At 43.8% G+C, this 15,723-nt stretch overlaps 1 protein-coding gene and 1 non-coding gene across 4 annotated transcripts in view; one reads left to right on the forward strand and one right to left on the reverse strand.

The window, feature by feature from the left end:
* Window positions 1-2,911: 2,911 nt before the first annotated feature.
* The window catches only part of Armc8 (armadillo repeat containing 8), a 96,055-nt gene continuing 83,243 nt past the window's right edge, over window positions 2,912-15,723 (reverse strand). For all 3 annotated transcript variants that reach the window (XM_036194325.1, XM_036194327.1, XM_036194326.1), the window contains 4 exons: window positions 11,062-11,157; window positions 8,565-8,637; window positions 7,081-7,174; window positions 2,912-3,301 (listed from right to left, as the gene is read on the reverse strand). In XM_036194325.1, coding sequence (XP_036050218.1) covers window positions 3,268-3,301; window positions 7,081-7,174; window positions 8,565-8,637; window positions 11,062-11,157 — 297 coding nt within the window. In that variant the 3' untranslated portion in view covers window positions 2,912-3,267. The remainder of the gene's footprint in view (window positions 3,302-7,080; window positions 7,175-8,564; window positions 8,638-11,061; window positions 11,158-15,723) is intronic.
* Window positions 11,846-11,949, forward strand: LOC118588089. Its single transcript, XR_004945496.1, has one exon. It is a non-coding gene; the product is annotated as a U6 spliceosomal RNA (small nuclear RNA).

Here is a 15,723-nt window from a genome sequence, read left to right on the forward strand (position 1 = left end):
GAGGATAGGTCCTGAAGAGAAACTTGACTCATGGGGTAAATGAATGAGCCTTTGCTCATTCAGAGAAGGTTAAGACCTACCCCAGTTAGAAGATGTTGGAACCCCTTCTGCTGGGTCTCTACCAAGACAAGGAGAGACAATGTCCCCTTCCTCAGGCTGCACATTTTCCCTAGGGAAGTTATGAAAAAGGGGGCTACCTGGTCATTCACCTTTGGTCACTTTGGGCACCCCAGAGATTCACACCACCAAACTTCTCTTCCCTTAACAGCTACCTCATCGCACTCCTCCTCTGTCCTCATGCTCCGGGGCAGGTATCCCTGGGTTTCTATTTCCAGTGAGGCCTTGCGCTGAGCTGTGGGAAGGTTTAGATTCAGAGGACAGCGCAGTATGGAAGTGAGGAGCAGCTGTGTGTCCCTGCAGAAAGACAGCAGTCGGTCATTTGTCAGACTCAGTCTGACTTCAGCAGGTGCTGGCAATGGAGGTAAGAGGGTTCGGGGAAGGGGAAGATACAACATAGCAGGTTGGGGGGTGGGTCTTGGTGGCTGGGAATGGGTACCCATAAAGGGTCTGCAGCCTTGCCAGGGGCCAGAGAGAGGGGCCCTCAGATTACTGCAGGTGCCTCTGAGAGCCATAACTGGCTTGAGGTATTGACCTCCATTCCACAATGCAAAACCACCTCACAGCCCTTCATTTACCACAAAGCACAACCTCTAAAAGCCAGTCCACACATCTTCTACCATTTCTTTATGCTCCAGTCATTTGGAAAACAGACTCCTTTTAAGAAGTTGCCATGATTTTTCTTGGCTTTTATTAGCATGTGTTAAAATCATATTATCCAAACACTACCAGAAGAACACATATTGTTCTGAATAAAGTGCTTAAGGAAAAAAACGCAACTTATTAAATTGGACATTCTTTTCTAGTTCATAAATTTTGGGTTACAATCAGGGCACAAAAGGAGAAACAGAATGCAGTATTAGAGCAAGAAGCTTCAGTAAGAACTTGGGTGTAGACATAAGACCATGCCCCATTTCCCACTTCCTTGCTGACCAAACACTGCACCTGCATAAAGCAGCAAACAGCTTTGTTTTAATAAATACATTTCCCTTCATTCAGATCAGAAAAGTTAATTCTAGTAAAGCACTTTTTATGTGACCACTGCTTATACCCACAGGCAAGATTTATCCACAGAGTTCAAGGCGTCTTCAGCCCTCTCATGCTATTTGGGTTCAAGATTGTCTCAAGCAACTTGTTATTGGTTTCTTTATATTTACTGGTACTTCTAAAACTGACACTGTAGCATTCTGTGTTACAATGCTATCCAAGGGTACAGTCTCAGCACCAGAAGCGGCAATGAGCAGGCCCTCATAAGGCTTCATTCCCAGTAAACTAGGTTTCCTTTGAGCTAGTTTTCTCACACCAGCACTCTGACACCTGCACAAAACCCAAGTTCTGCTGTGACAGCTTTTCAATCAGCAATGTTCTGAAAAAAACAATTTGGAAATCTCTGTGTTTGCATCTTGGGTGGTCATATGGAGAACAGGAAACACTGCATTAAATACATTTAAAAACATTCATTTGCAATCCACCATATTTAAGTCTCCCAAGGAAGATGCAGGCTAGTGAGAGAGCAGCTCGAAGCTGAGCAACCCTATCAGGAGTGGCTGGTGGGAGGATGTGGGTCCCGGCAGCTGTACATACTAACTGCAAGCTTCTGGACCACAGGCCTCACACCTTGCCTGCCATGCTTCTGACCTCCTCCTAGTAAAATGAAAGCTGGTTCTACCTCTGTTGAGTTCACCTTGAAGGGACCGGAAGTTAGAGCAAAAAATAATTAAAAAAAAATAAAAAGATGTCATCTTCAGTCATCCTGGAGAGATTCCCTTCCCTTCTCTCAACACTTAGTATTTTAGCTTCATTTGGGAAAAGACTTCCCATCTCATTCTAGAAACGCACAACAACCAGGCATCCCCAGCTACCGTGCGGCCTTCGCTGGGATGGTCAAGAAGCAGCTTTCTGGAAGACAGAAGGAAGACGCTCCTCTCTTGCTGCTGCTTTCTAGGATGTGTTTGCAGAACAAGCTGGTCTCACAGTGATCTATGCTGCTGCAGGAAGCACAAAGTGATCTGGCTTGTTTCAGGAAGGGGTAACCTGTTCTCCAGGTCTGTTTCTGAACCCTGCCAGATACTGCTACACTCATGACAGCATTTCGGGAAGTTGGGAGGCTCGGGTCTCCAGTCCTGTCAGAGGCAGCCCACCTGAGCCCCACTAGGCTTCCACTATCAGTAGTTCTATCTCCCTTAGATGGGTCAAAACCCTACAATGACTATTACACCTCACTCTGCCATATTCCACCTTCCTTCTGACTTGGAAGCCTGAGAACTTACTGAATTAGGCTGAAAAAAAAAAAAAAAAAAGAAACAAAACAAAATAAAAACAAAGGCTTTGTACCTGCTAATATTGACGGCAGTAAGAGGCTAGCTTACTATCTGCACAGCACCATGTACAGCGCCTGTTATTCAGGTCAACTGTAGCCAACTTTTCTTTGTCTTTTTTTTTTCTTTTTTGTTTTTATAAAGAAAATCTATGTAAGTTGAGGTTCAGAAATGCATATATTTTTTACTTACAAATATTCATCTGACCAAAATTCAACATAACTTTTATGGAACACTAAACAATTGTTTTGCTTTTAAAATAACATTTCATTCAAACTGTATATAATTCAGTAAAGTTTTTTTTTATACAGCAAGCAATGCTTAAACCCTGGAAAATCTGTAGAAAAGAGATTTTCACACAAAATAAGAAAAGAAAAATCTGAGGTATCCCTCACCCACACAGCCATTCATTCTAACTCTCAAATGTGCGTGCATGCACACACACATATACACACACACACACACACACACACACTCTCTCTCTCTCTCTCTCTCTCTCTCTCTCTCTCTCTCTCTCTCTCATTCTTGCTCACAAAGTGGCTGCAGCATAGGCAAAAAATTGTAGGTCCAAAGGAAAATGATTGATTGTTCTAATAAAGAGTCCAGGTAGCTCAGAAACAAAACAAAACAAATACAATAATCCTCTGAGGAAATTACTACCTCAAAAACGGTTCTCAAGATGAATTTGAGATCTAAGCCTACTAAACTGCTTTGCAAACAGCTCCCTGCAGTCCAAGGTGACGTGTGCAAATAGAAGGAGTCAAATGAGGCTAGCTCCTGGACTTCCTTAAACAAAGGTGTGGGGTGCTCGCAGGTGCCCAGGGCGCTCCCATCATGCCAGGTACTGCTGCAGCGCCGTCTTTGCCCTGAAATCACAAAGTTCCTATTAGCCACCATCTCACAACTGTAACTGAGGGGATAAAAACCTTTGTGGCTAGTGGTAATTGAGAGAGAACTGTGCTGAGCTCAGCTGAGCACCTCCTTTAAGGGGCACTAAACATTTTCCCCATTTCCCCCATGGGTTCTGTTGGACAGCTCTACAATGTTCCTACAGTTGTAGGATGGATCTGGAATTCTGACTTGTTCGTACTGCCGAGTGGATTCTATGTAGCAATACCTAGGGCTAGAGGAGGACACTGGGAAGCTGACCCAGACAAAGGTGCTGTGGCACATGCCAGACAGGAGCCTGTCAGGCAAAGCTGCCTCAGAATTATGAAGGTTAAAGTTTGGCAGGCTACAAAGAAGACACCACTGTGGAGTTAGAAGTCTGTCCTCAGAAATGGTCTCCCTGCTCTTAGCTGATCAAAGTGGTACTAACTCAAGTACAGCTGCTAGTGTAAAGTCAAAGGTATAGTCTTAGGAGTTTCCTGTTTGTTTTTCTGTGTGTTTTTGACAGTCACTCTCTCTGGAGTCTAGGCTGGCCTAGAAGTTACTATGTCACATCTTTTGGCCTTGAACTCGAAAGAAATGATCCTCCTATGCATGCTCCTGTGCTGAGATTACAGGTGTTTTTGAAGTAGAGCCCAAGAATTACCTTGTCTGGTTGGCAGACTTTACCGTACCATGTCATTATGTATACATGATGGTCTTAATCAAAATCCTGTCTCAGTATTTAAAACTATTAATTCAGTCCATGTGGTGGTGCATGTCTATAACAGCCCTACAGAGGTGAAGTCAGGAGAAGGACCAGAAGTTCCAGGCCAGCATGGGCTATAGGGTGAGACCGTGACCTCTCACCCAAACAAGTGAACCTGCTGATTCAATTGTTAGGTCTTTCTAATCCTAGTAGGCTGTTTGACTTCTTGGGGACTCCAGAGTGTATGTTCACTGTGTTTAAACTACATGTAATCTAAGGAGCCTTTAGAGGACAGACAGGCTGAAGAACTCACTCCTTGGATTTTTTCTCTCTTCCCTAAGGCAGGCTCTTGCCATGTGAACCAGCTTGCATTGCAGCCAAGGCTGGGCTCAAACTCACGATCCTCTTCTCAGCTTCCTGGGTGCTGAGGTCACATGTGAGCATCCCCAATCCCAGACAGCTCCCTTTTCTTTTAATAGGGGTTTGTGTGTGAGAAGTGGAAACCCAAAACTTACATGCCACACAGATTTGGAGAAACAGCACCAGACTGCCCTAAAGCAATACAGACCAGAACCCAAATCTATTCCAGTTCATGTTGATGAGGCCTTTCTTTGAACTCTAGATCCCTCAAAGACAATTTTACATAGGTTTTCAAGCAAATCTAGCAGAACTCTCAATTAGCAGCCTGGCTCTCAGTCAGAGAAGTGGGCTGCCAAGGACCACCAGTTAAGCTGGCAGCCATGGAGGAAAGGCCAAGACTCCAGGTGCAGCATGTGGCTGACCTCACTTGCCTTTGGTCCTATGCTCATCTGATCGCCCCCTGGGGCTACAAATTACTCAGACTCATCTCCCCTAAGCTATGGGACAATAAGTTTCAGGGAGGCAGAAGCCCAGTCTGCTCTGGAAACTTCGGGGGTCTGAAATCACTAGACACATGATAACTAAGACAGTGTGTGAGTTGGTTCTACAGGTACTGTGGGAGCAGAGGAGGTACTGACATGGTCGCTGAGGAGGCACGGCTTCTTAGAAATGGGAAGGCCTGGAGGGAGAATAGCGACCACTGGGCATTTCTCCCCTCGCTTTCAGGACCCCTACACGCCTGCGTATCTGCCTAACCTACTAGCTGTCCCTTCTGCTCTCTTGCTGGAGTTCTCTCATCTGTCATAAATGTTGACAGGTCCTGGATCTCAGTTCTTAGCATTTTCTCTCATTTTGTTCTTACTCTCCCCTTCAGTGACCTTCTCCAGTTCCATGTCTGAACGCCATTTAAGTTTACATCAGTCACATTTTCCTGAGGCCCTGGATATCACACAGGCACCCTAAAGTCAGCATACCCAAACAAGAGGTCAATTCTGTCTATCCACCTAATCCCCCACATCCACATCATCTTGGTAAACATAACACCCTCTACCCCATTGTTCAGGTCAAGCCTAGGCACTTTCCTTTGCTCGTATTCTAAGACGCCATAGCAAGTCCTGCAGACTTGCTCCAGTCTCCTTCCCTCAGAGCTCTCTTAACAACTTCCTTTCATAAAAAAGCCTGAGGCCTTATTACTAGGGTCCTTCCTAAAAGCTTCCAAGGAGCCTAGAAAGCTCTTTAGAGCTGTAGCAATCCGGCCTCTTCCACTATGATCATGCCCCTCCACTACTTTCCTCCAGCTCTCTTGTTCTTCCTGTATAGCTAGTCTGCAACATATGAAATTCACCCCTGGACCTCAGAACTTTTCAACTAACTGGGCTCCCTGCCTAGAATATTCTCCCTCTAAATTCTGTAAGGCACTCTCTGATTTCAACCAGGCCTATAATGAGACACCACACCCTCAGAAAGACCTTTTCTGACTATACAAAGAATATGAAAGAAATATTCTTTATTCTTTGTGGTTCCTGCCATCACCTGATATTTATCTATTTGTTTAGTGTCTGAATTTTGTTCTAAGATCTAAGTTGCACAGAGGCAATTCATCTTTTTATATTCAATACCTAAAAAAGATACTGGAAAACAGAGTGGGTAATTTTTGAAAAATACTGAACTATGTTTGATACATGAAGGTGGACAATCACATGAGACAGAAGGTGTGATACCTGAAGGTATGACACTGTAAGCAAGCAGGGATGGCTACATTATAGGGTGGAGGGCATGAGAAGGGGATGGATATGAAAGGCAGAGCCAGATATGAAGGCATGAGGGCTTCTGAGCTTTTTGTTTTGTTTTGTTTTTTGAGACAGGTCGTCTCTGTGTGGTTTTGGAGCCTGTCCTGGAACTCACTCTGTAGCCCAGGCTGGCCTCGAACTCACAGAGATCTGCCTGTCTCTGCTTCCTAAGTGCTGGGATTAAAGGCGTGTGCCACCACCACCTGGCTCTGAGCTATCTTAGCATATAGAGAATAAAAGAACAATAATAATAATAATGTTCCCAGCTGTTATTCTTGGAAGTGAGTAGGAACATGAAGGCTGTTGTAACAGCAGAGGAAACGCATCTCTTGGTTCTTGGAGCTCTGACTCTACCTCTTGTCCCTCCAAGGAGTGGTGAGCTCCCTGAGACAAAAGCTCCCTGTTGCAATGGCATAAGGCAGAGCTCAATGAAACTCTGAGCCAATGAGTGTTTCACTGTTGGTCTCTGTGCTTCTAAAATGCCACATGCATTTCTATTTTAATGGTCAAGGGAATGTAAGGGAGTAACCTCTGGACCCTTGTCAGATAACCACTAAGATGGCTCAAACTCATATTCATTTGGAGTAAGATGACTGTTTACATCTCAAATGTCACAGGGGGTTAAGGTGCTTGCTGATAAGTATGATGTGAGTTTGACCACCATCTCTACACCCACATGATGGAAGAAGAGACCCAAACAAGTTGTCTTCCTACCTCCACACACATGCCATGGTACACATGCACCCACCCTCATAAAATAAATACATATAACAATCAAATGTAACTGCTGGTTCACAGTTAAAAATGAAGTACAACAATCTAAGACATTTTAAAAGGGTGGCTGCATGGGTTACTAAAATAGCTCAAACTTTTCACAACAGAACTGAGGATGGACCAAAGCCATTATGTCAATACTCACTTGTCACAAAGGTTTGAGTCTGGCGACTGACTCAGTTTGTGAAGAATATCTACAATGCCCATATCTCGTAATTTGTCCTGGCGTTCCTGTGAACCTAAAAGATTGAAACTACTAGGTTACTGGAAACATGACGGAGGACACTGTTCTCCTCTAGCTTTACCAGAATCATTCATTCCAACCCTTCTGTCCCTACCATCCCCCACGTAGATGGATTCCTTCATGCCTGAACTTCCTCACAGCCTTCTTTCTACCTGTCTTCCCTGCCTCTTGAACCCCCTTCCTTCAAGTCTACCCTGGGTTCTGCGGAGGAGTTAATTCTTGCAAGGACTTTGGAGTCAGTCACGTTCTTTGGCCTGTCATAAGACCCTGTGTCACTAGGAACCAGCTTTTAAGGACAAACCAACAGTCTCTGGCAGGTACACTTTTCCTATTCTGTTTTTCACTCCTTGATCCGTCCAGCACTTCTTGCTGCCTCTGTGATAGATAGTACATGTGGCATTTCTAATCCCATACTGCTCTGTTCTGTCTTCCAATTAGACTACTAGCCTGAAGCCTGGTTTTGATGTCCAGGGTCACATACAACCCTTGGTATCAAGGCCTGTGGGTTATATCTGGTTTTGCTTCCTTCCACTTTGTTCTGTAATATTCTGAATGCGAAGTACATGAAGCTCCCTGGAGTTTCTTCCCCACTAAGTGACCAAGTGACCCATGCATGCACCACCCTCTCTACTCCTAGTGGCCCAGAGTCTCTAGGGACAGGCTCCAGAAATGTACTCAGGCTTTCCCAGGTAGTTTTAATGTAGCCAACCTGGAGGTGAGACTCAGAGCTCTCTGCAATCTGACTCCTGCCCTGGTTCCATAAAGAGAAACCCAGGAAGCACAAAGAACTGTCCATTCCTAGAGCCTGCCTCTGACTTAACTGGCCTAGTGTAAAAGTGAATCTGCAGCTTAGGTGACAACGGTTTTTTTTTTTGTTTTTGTTTTTTTCCCAGAGCTGAGGACCGAACCCAGGGCCTTGTGCTTGCTAGGCAAGCACTCTACCACTGAGCTAAATCCCCAACCCCAAGAGGGCTCATCACCAACTGGTCCCTGCACCACCTCACAAGTGCCCTCTTTGCCATCATGTTATCTGGACAGTTTCTAAATGTACATCCTCACTCAAAATGAAAGACCCAACCTCGGACCACCTTCTTCAAAGGCAACTCAGTGTCCTCTTCATCAGTCCTCTCAAAGGCAGGGACTGGTGCTTCTTTCCTATCCTTACCCCTTGTAATCTAGTACCAGGATGGCTTCAAGTATGGGGGTGGGAGCTACAATTCAGCAGCAAGCATCTGGCTCACTTAGGTTAATACTATTGATTCTCATAGCAAGAAATCTCTGTAATATTAGGAACCAGCTAGGCCAACTGTGTAAGGGTTCTGCTTTCCCTATGTAAATATTTCCTTGCAAAATTTTCTTTGGAACAAACCTCACCAATATCTTACCTTCTTCTTCATTCCATATGAGGTTTGATATACAAAACATAGCAGCAAGCTGCAGTTTGACATGGGAATGACCCTAGTGGTGTAGAAAAGGAATAAAAATCAAAATGGGGGTAATTTCATTGCACATCCATTTTTCTCATGACATACCATAGGTAATTCCAGAGCCTACAGTTCTGAACCAGAGGCCATAAACCTGAGGAACTAAAAGTTACCATTAAAGAAAATAAAGGTCAGGCTAAAAGCAATGGGAAATGGTGAGAAAGCTGGTCAATTGAAGAGTGCAACTCTTGCCAAGACACAAAATTTTAAAAAATCATGCAGTGGCCTCTGGTTGATTTTTACAGCCTAGCTATTACAAAATAGCTCTGAGGTCATGGGTGAGAAGTTGTGCTTTAATGCATGTACCCAGAAACGAAGGTACCTAACAGCTCTACACTGTCGACTAGCCTGTGCTCTCTTAGGCACTGGCAGTGATGAACTGGGCACCTAACATGTCTATGCTCTCAACTAGCCCATGCTCTCAGTCACTGGCAGTGATGAACTGGATGTAGCCTTCATATTAGCTCTTCAGTTACTATCTTGCTCAAGTCATCCAATAATTCCTCTGGGATAGGAAACAAAGCTATGGTCAGGAAGTTCATGAACAATCAGATTTAAGCACACTTTGTAAATAGTTTATTTTCCTGATGCTACTTGCTGAAAATAAGAGTGATAGAATTATCATATTTCTATATGAATATCCCAAAGAACTAGATCAAACTGCTACCTGACTTCTCAAATATCACAACTATGACTGAAGAGCTTCATACTTGAACACATGATTCTTCCTTTATTTTCTAATATGTACTATAGTGCAACCTCTCCTGGTTAAGCTAGATTGTTTATCCTTATAGACTGCTTTCTCCTAGATGAAAGATGATTCTAAATAGTAAACAACCTTCAGATTATATACCTGCTTGTCCATTTTAAAGGTCATAAATAAGGGCTGGAGAGATGGCCCAACAGATAAATGCACTGGCTACTCTTCCAGATGACACAGACTTGATTCCCAGTACTCACATGGCAGCTCACAACTGCCTACATTTCCAGTTCCATAAGGTCCAATGCCCTCTTCTGACCTCTGAGGGCACTAGGCACACATGTGGTGCATATACATACACTCAATCAATCTCTCTCTCTCTCTCTCTCTCTCTCACACACACACACACACACACTCACACACACACACACACACACACACACACACACACACATACACAATTAAAGAAATAAATTTAAAAAATCAGTCAGGCATGGTGGTGCATGCCTTTAATCCCACCACTTTAGAGGCAAAAGCAGGTGGATCTCTGTGAGTTTGAGAACAGCCTGGTCTACAGACTGAGTTCTAGGACAGCAAAGGCTGTTACACAGAGAAACCCTGTCTCAAAAAACCAAAACCAACCAAACAAATCAATAAAAATAAGTAATACTTAAGTAGTTCATGTACATCTGAAGGAACACCAACTGCTCAAGGGTTTCTGGAAGGCTAAGGTGAACCTGTCTCTACAGGAAGGACTACAGATCTATCAGGAAAAATCAAAGAACTAGGCATGCCTTCCTTCACTAGAATTTTTTGGTTATTCTTCTTTTGCCTGTCAATAGTTTTAAAGATATATTCATTGTGGGCTCATTAAACCAAAAGAGAATAAAACCTGTCATCTGCTTCCAGCCTCAGGCTAAAATGAGTAAACTGAACAAATGGACTTACAGTATTTACTACTAAGAAATTAATTTGTCACTCATTCAGTAATAAGAAACTGGAGTGGTAGGAACTTAGCTTAGGTGAGTATGCACAGAAGATCTCTTTGAAAGAGGCAACATTTAAACAGAGACTTAAAGAAAAGGAAGAAGCTAGATGTCCAAACATCACAGGGCTATGAGCTCCAAAAAGAAAACGTCTTGAGGGGATCTGATGGGTGTACATTCAAAGAGTTTGTAGGCTGGAGTAGGGACTGTGGATTCCACTCTGAAGGTTTACAAGAGATAAGATCTGACTTATATTTTCAGAGTATCACTTTGGTTGAGGGAACTGAATATAGTTCTAAGGCTACCATTATCATATAGGCAATCAGACAGGAGATGTAAAGGCATGGACTCCAGTGGAGGCAGTAGCAATGGGAAGATGTGAACAGAGTCAAAACTGTTTTTTGAGAAAGGGTTCACAGGACTTGTTGATAATCTAGACAAATGTGTGAACATGGCTGGAGAAATCAAAGTAGCATCTGATTTGAGCACTGTAGGAGATGGAAGAGGGAGGAGACAAGTAATAGGAGCGGGGTGGTAGTGCTAACTGTGCCCACAGTACGTTTCTAGGAGTTGGGCTTGCTTTTTATACTTCAGGATCCAAACTCTTTGAATGTGTTACGGAGTAGTAAGCATTCTCCTGCACAGTTTGTTTAGAGCTACAATGTTACAGGCCTTGTCTTCTAGTTGTCCAGTAAAAGGGACTAAGGCTTACCATGTAATATTTGATTTTCTGCAGGATGTCATCATTAGTCATAATAAGTTCTTTTGCTGTTGTCCCATCTGCTATGTTGGCTAGAATGCACAGTGTCTGGAAAAGAAAAGAAAGCCAACGATCAAGAAAGCTCCCTCAGGGGGCTAGAGAGATGGCTCAATGGTTAAGAACACGTGCTGTAGCCGGGCAGTGGTGACACATGCCTTTAATCCCAGCACTCAGAAGGCAGAGGAAAGCAGATCTTTGTGAGTTTGAGGCCAGCCTGGTCTACAGAGTGAGATCCAGGAAAGGTGCAAAGCTACACAGAGAAACCCTGTCTCGGAAAAAACAAAAACAAAAACAAAACCACGTGCCATTTTTTGCAGAAGAACCAAGTCTGGTTCCCAGCATCCACAGGGTGGCTCATAACCACCAATAACTCCAGTTACAGGGGATCCAATGCCCTCTTCTGCCCTTTGTGGGCACCAAGTACAAACATAGTATATAATCATACATTCAGACAAAACACTCATACACATAAAATAAAATTTAAGTTTCCAGAAGATTGTGGGAAATTTCTCGTCTGAAGGTGCACAGCTTCTCATGGGTTCTATCGTGAATGCCCTGTTTCTCATCTCCTGTCATTACTGCCAACCACAGTAACCATAACCAAGAAAAGTCTACCTAATGCAAACAAGAACTCAAACACTTCCGTCATTTCTTTCTGAATTTTAAGCCACACAGTCATGTAAAGGTTGCTGCATCACCACATTAAAGTTATCTTTTCTTAAAAACGTGGTTCCTGGTACTCACTTTGGCAGCACATATACTAAAATTGGAATGATACAGAGATTAGCATGGCCCCTGTGCAAGGATGACATCCAAATTCATGAAGCATTCCATATTTTTTTGATATGGATGAGCAAGATAACAAAGCTGGATAAAATCATGAAATCTAGAAAGATTCTCATTGAGATTACTTTAAAATGTCTGAGGCCAGTAAATATATGTGCACTTATGTTTTTAAATTAAAAAAAAAAAAAATGTGGTTCCTGTCCATGGTCCAGCAGCAGCCTGAGTCTGAGTTGATATCCACAGCTCCTGTTACCATTGAGGGCTGGGTGAATGCCAGGGGTGTAAACAGACATTTGAGGGCCTTGCTGCTGCCACTGGGACCATGGTGACATTCAGGCCTGAGCTGCTGCCAAGCGCCATGCCTGGGTATGTTCTTGCTGCAGCTGGGGTCTGTGATGATGTCCACGGCCCATGTTACCATAGGGGATCATAGGAACCACTGGCCTGGCCCCAATGGCATGGGCCTAGGAGAGCTGGCTCTGCCCCTTACCTGAGGAGGGTGGTCCCAGTGGCCCAGACCAACCAGCTCAGCTACCACACAGACCCACATCCTGGGGGTTAGTCGACCCTAACATCTACTCCATCTATGACCTGCTAGAATATGTAGAGAGACTGGTCCTGCAGAACTACAACCCAGGAGCCCCATGACTCAGGCAATGACAGGGAACCTAAGAGAAGTTTTGGTGAGGGTCCAGTGATGATGGTGTGCCAGAGGCCTTAAACCAGACCAATGACTCACTGCAACGAACACTTTGTGGGTGGGGCTGATCAGACAAAAGGGTATACTGCATGACACAATGCAGCACCCAATGCCACTAGGATGGATGAAGAGGTGTTGAAAAGATGGAGGAGAGAGGTGGGTTATTTTGTTTGCTTTGTTTTTAATTGATATTTTTAGGTGGGAGTTTCTTTTGGGGGAGATGTTTCAGGGGTGAAGAGAAGACATGAAGGGACTGGGAGGTGAATGGGACTGGGGTACATGATGTGAAATTCCCAAAGAATGCATAAAGAATTATGTTATATTAAAAAAAAAAAAGTGGTCCCTGGGTGTGAGGAGTGTGAATTAGTGGTGCACTAGCACACAAAGAGTTAATTAAATCCTGGCACTATCAAACTCCTACTACTAAGATAATAAATATTAAAACTCATTTCTAAGAGAAGCAACTTTTTCAAAGATGCAACCTCTTTGCTGGAAGTTTCCTAGGAGCCTCAACTCCCCTCCCTTCCCTAGGACTCCTAAGATTGTGACCGAACCTGTCTAGAAGCTACACTGGCCATTGCAACTGGGACATGTTGATGGTTTTTGAGAGATAGAAAAGGAAGCAATACGTGTAAAGGAGCTTGGTGCAAGTTGGCCTGATGAAGAGACTGGAGGGAGCCTATGCCAGCTGATGGGACAGTACATCTTGACAGGGCATTGGCAACCAGAGTTTCTGCTCAGTAGAAGAGACTGTTCTCACCAGATGCACCATTTCTGCTATCAGGACTAAGGTTAAAGGCAAAAGGACTTTGGCAGGGAAATCAAGACCATGCCACATGGAACCCACCATGGGCCCATCTTCTGCAGGACATCCAGGTGAGGTAGGAATAAGACATACACCCTGCCTTTGACACTGTTACATACACAACTACATTTCACTGAAGCAAAAGGGAACCAAGAAAGCAAAAGTTACTGGGTACAATAAAGGCCAGAGGGAGCTTCTAGGAAAAAGCAACATGATCCCCAAGCTCAGGAATCAAAGACATGTATGAGAGCTGAGGATGGAGCACAGACTCAATTTCTTCCAGTCTAAACCTTTTCTGTTATAAGACTTAAGTGAATTAAGCCAAGGAAGAAAATAGTTTCTTCCTCAGTCCCAAGACCTCAAATGTCCTAAGGGGGTCTGTGGCTTTATTTCATTTTGCTTAACACACGGCTGTAACTAGATTACTAGATTACCCACTACAAAAGATCTGAAGTATGAACCAAAGAAGGCTACCTCTGGGACACAAGAGACAGAAAATACAACTTCTAAGCCAAGGGCTAAGCAGGTACTAAGTTAATCACAGCAGCTGGATCATGATAAAGTGGCATGATGCGACAGTGATGGCTTGTGGAAGATGTGCTGGCAGGGGACAAACTGTTAGACACTACCCTAAGAAAATCAGTAATAATGGATTTGTACTTAAAACAAAATCTTTCATTTTTATAAAAAAAACACTATTAGTGTGTACATGCCATGTGCCTATGTAGAGGTCAAAGGACAGCTGCATGGGGTCAGTTCTCTCCTACTTTTATGTGGATTCTGGAGAGCAAACTCAAGTTGTCAGATTTGCAAGGCAACTCAACAATCTCAGTGCCATTGTGTGTGTGTGTGAATTTTACAAGCACCAACGATACTGAGAAACGTTAGGTGACTGTCCAGGCTGCTAGCTGTCTCTGTCTACTCTTGCAAGACTCCCGAAAGTTGCTTGCGTCCTTCTCCCATTTCTCAGATATTATTATATTCCTTCTCAGGTCTTTGATGAGGTTGGAGATTAGCAGTTATAGTTACAACTTAGTATATATACATATATAATATCTTAGATAGGATATATTATGTATTAGACTCAGGTTCTTTAGGATAGGACACCTTTTGGAATGATCTTTGTAACACGCCACCTACCCATGCCCTAGACTTCCCTGGATTTTACTATGTGTTTTTTGCTTGATATTGTTTGTACTTATCGTAATTCCAACTTATCTAGGTCATTATCCCTCATTACTCCTGGACAATATTTGATAACCATCTCTTTGTATATAGTCTTGTATTAGGTTAGAACTTTCTTATTTAGACAAAAGGGGGAGATGTAGTGGGTAGCCATCCCAGCATTGGCCTGGAAGTTCCAACCCCCACTGAGGCTTTGGTAATGGTCACGCCCACAAGGCGGGGGAGAGGAGGAAGCGGAAGACGAAGGATCGGGAAGTACTCACTCTCTTGGTTCCCGGACTCTGGACGCTGGAGGTAGACTGAGCAGAGTTCTCCAGAGAACAACGCCGGATTGTGCTATACCCTTGCCAGACCCTGTAACCTACCCCCTCATTTGTAAGTACCCCACAAAATAAACCTCCCTTTTAACTACGTGGAGTGGCCTTAATAATTTCACCAATACTAGCACACAAAGAGTTAATTAAATCCTGGCACTATCAAACTCCTACTACTAAGATAATAAATATTAAAACTCATTTCTAAGAGAAGCAACTTTTTCAAAGATGCAACCTCTTTGCTGGAAGTTTCCTAGGAGCCTCAACTCCCCTCCCTTCCCTAGGACTCCTAAGATTGTGACCGAACCTGTCTAGAAGCTACACTGGCCATTGCAACTGGGACATGTTGATGGTTTTTGAGAGATAGAAAAGGAAGCAATACGTGTAAAGGAGCTTGGTGCAAGTTGGCCTGATGAAGAGACTGGAGGGAGCCTATGCCAGCTGATGGGACAGTACATCTTGACAGGGCATTGGCAACCAGAGTTTCTGCTCAGTAGAAGAGACTGTTCTCACCAGATGCACCATTTCTGCTATCAGGATTAAGGTTAAAGGCAAAAGGACTTTGGCAGGGAAATCAAGACCATGCCACATGGAACCCACCATGGGCCCATCTTCTGCAGGACATCCAGGTGAGGTAGGAATAAGACATACACCCTGCCTTTGACACTGTTACATACACAACTACATTTCACTGAAGCAAAAGGGAACCAAGAAAGCAAAAGTTACTGGGTACAATAAAGGCCAGAGGGAGCTTCTAGGAAAAAGCAACATGATCCCCAAGCTCAGGAATCAAAGACATGTATGAGAGCTGAGGATGGAGCACA

Source organism: Onychomys torridus, chromosome 7 (assembly GCF_903995425.1).
Source record: "Onychomys torridus chromosome 7, mOncTor1.1, whole genome shotgun sequence".
Taxonomy (NCBI): Eukaryota; Metazoa; Chordata; class Mammalia; order Rodentia; family Cricetidae; genus Onychomys; species Onychomys torridus.